At 42.3% G+C, this 2343-nt stretch overlaps 1 protein-coding gene across 1 annotated transcript in view; it reads left to right on the forward strand.

The window, feature by feature from the left end:
* Positions 1-2343, forward strand: part of ARMC9 (armadillo repeat containing 9) — a 103892-nt gene that overhangs the window by 7403 nt on the left and 94146 nt on the right. Inside the window, exons 2-3 of the mRNA XM_023523855.1 lie at positions 667-754; positions 2152-2277. Coding sequence (XP_023379623.1) covers positions 704-754; positions 2152-2277 — 177 coding nt within the window. The 5' untranslated portion in view covers positions 667-703. The remainder of the gene's footprint in view (positions 1-666; positions 755-2151; positions 2278-2343) is intronic.

A 2343-nucleotide genomic window follows, 5' to 3' on the forward strand; every position in this document is an offset into this window, starting at 1 on the left:
AGTCCTTGTCCGCATTCATTTTAAATACAGAATTACTGTTCCTAATTACATAGAAGAATTACTTTTGATTTTAGCTACCCTATTTCCTACTGCTGCTGTAATAAATTACCACAAACTTAATGGTTTGAAACAATGCAGCTTTATTATCTTACAGTTCTGAAGGTCTGATTCTGAAATGGGTCTCAGACTGGGCTAAAATCAAGGTGTTTGTAGGGCTCATTCCTTCCCGGACACTCTGGAGGAGAATCTCTTCCATGCCTTTTCCAGCTTCTAGAAGCAGCCTGTATTCTTTGGCTCCTGGTCCTTCCTCCATCTTCAGTGCCAGAAGTGGCTGGTCGAGTCTTTCTCACCTGCATCCATCTGATCCTGAATCTCCTGCTTCCCGCTTTCCCCTCTAAGGACCCCTGGGCTTACATTGGGCCCAACGGGTGATCCAGGCGACTCTTCCCGTTAAGGTCGTGATCGGCACCCTTCAGTCCACCTGGAGCCTTAAACCCCCCTTGTCATTCAACCCGACACGTTCATAGATTCTGGGCATTGGGATGTGGACATCTTTGGGGGCCATTATTCTGCCCACCATAGCCACCTTGTGTCTATGCGTATGTGTGTGTGTGATTTCACAGATGGTTGAAATGAAAACTTTTGTTTTATATTTTTGCCTTGTAGAGATTTTTGCTGTGAGAATTAATAGCAAACTTTCAGTATGGGGGATATTCTGGCTCACGAATCCGAATTACTTGGACTAGTGAAAGAGGTAGGTGTGTTCTACCACGGGTCACAAAAAAAGAGACCTTGAAAACTTGTAAAGCTCATATTTACAATGCAACAGTCTGTGGTGCCTTGTAATGTTTCTTCTGTCATTACGTTATAATTATCTGTTTCTCATTATATCATTTTTCAGGTGTTTATATTTTGTTTTCATAAATAAACTGATATCTTAAAGCCACTTTTTAGAATTCTTTTAAAGAAAATAATGAAAACAATACATGCTTATGGTAAAAGATTCAAATAGTATAGAAGTATAAACAGTGAATTTTCCTGCTCCCTTCCTGCTAATGAGTTAGAATAGTATCTTTCCAGACTTGTTTCTATGAATATTCAAAGTATATTCACATCTGTAGTTTGCTTTGCAAAACGGGACGGTACCATACACATAGTTCTGTAGCTGGCCCTTTATCTATCAACAGTAGTATAGCGTGACCATCTTCCTGTGATCCTCACACTTTTTCATGCTGTGGAGTATTTCATCACGTGGTTGCATTGTAACGATTTAAGGCGTGCCTGTTAATAGACATTTAGGGACGTTTTGAGGGACAGGACCCAGGCCTTATGTTTTTTGTTCCCTACCGCTGTTGATGCGGGACTGGCACATAGAGCTGCCGTCTTAACTGTGTGATTAAACTGTCGCGTAGGCATTGAGGACGAGGCAGTGGAGCAAGGAGGAGGCATCCACCTGGAGAGGCAGCACTGGAGTTTGTTGGCGTGATCGTGGATAAATTCTTAAAGATGTCACAGCGGGGGCCCTGGGGACAGGGCTGGGGATATAGCCACAATTAGAGGAGGAGGACACAGAAAGGGTGACTGACTCACACGGAGAAGGACGGCGGAGAAGTGGGGAGAACCGTGGTCACGCGCATGTGACTGACGCGGGGGGAGGGCGTTTCAGGGGGCGGTGATGGCTCATGCTGTGCCTGAAGGTCACCGACAGCCTTGCCCGTCGTCCCCTGTTCTCTAGGGCAGGCATTATTTCCTGTCCCACCGTTTCAAGTAACAAATTCTCAGAGACCAACTGGACTCAAAGCCATCAGGCCTTGCACCTGTCCCTCCTGCCTTTTTTCAGACTTCTGCACACACTTGATTTATTTTCTGTTAATAATTATAATGAATCTAGCAACGGACATTTTCCTTCTGAAAACAAACCTATTTTCTGTAAAGAAGCGTTTTCTATGATACTGTCTTTCTGGGCTTTTAGTGTGTATATGGATAAGTAAATTCTAAGCTGGATCCCAAATTACTGTTTCCGAAGTGACAGTCCATTAAACTCCATTAGGAATTGGTGATAATATTGAGCTGGTGCAGTTACATCAAAAACAATTACTTCGTTGATGTTAAAACAGAGAAATATATATATTTATGGGGTTTTTTTTACAGTATTTAGATTTTGCCGAGTTCGAAGACACCTTGAAAACATTTTCAAAAGAATGCAAAATAAAAGGCAAACCATTATCTAAAACAGCAGGTGGCTCTTTAAGGGACTCCAAATCGTTGGTAATCCAGGTAACATTTTACTTTTTTTAAATCTCTGTAGATAAGCAGGATGTTCCCACCTTGTAAAAAATGCTA

This window comes from Pteropus vampyrus, unplaced genomic scaffold, assembly GCF_000151845.1.
Source record: "Pteropus vampyrus isolate Shadow unplaced genomic scaffold, Pvam_2.0 Scaffold423, whole genome shotgun sequence".
Lineage (NCBI taxonomy): Eukaryota > Metazoa > Chordata > Mammalia > Chiroptera > Pteropodidae > Pteropus > Pteropus vampyrus.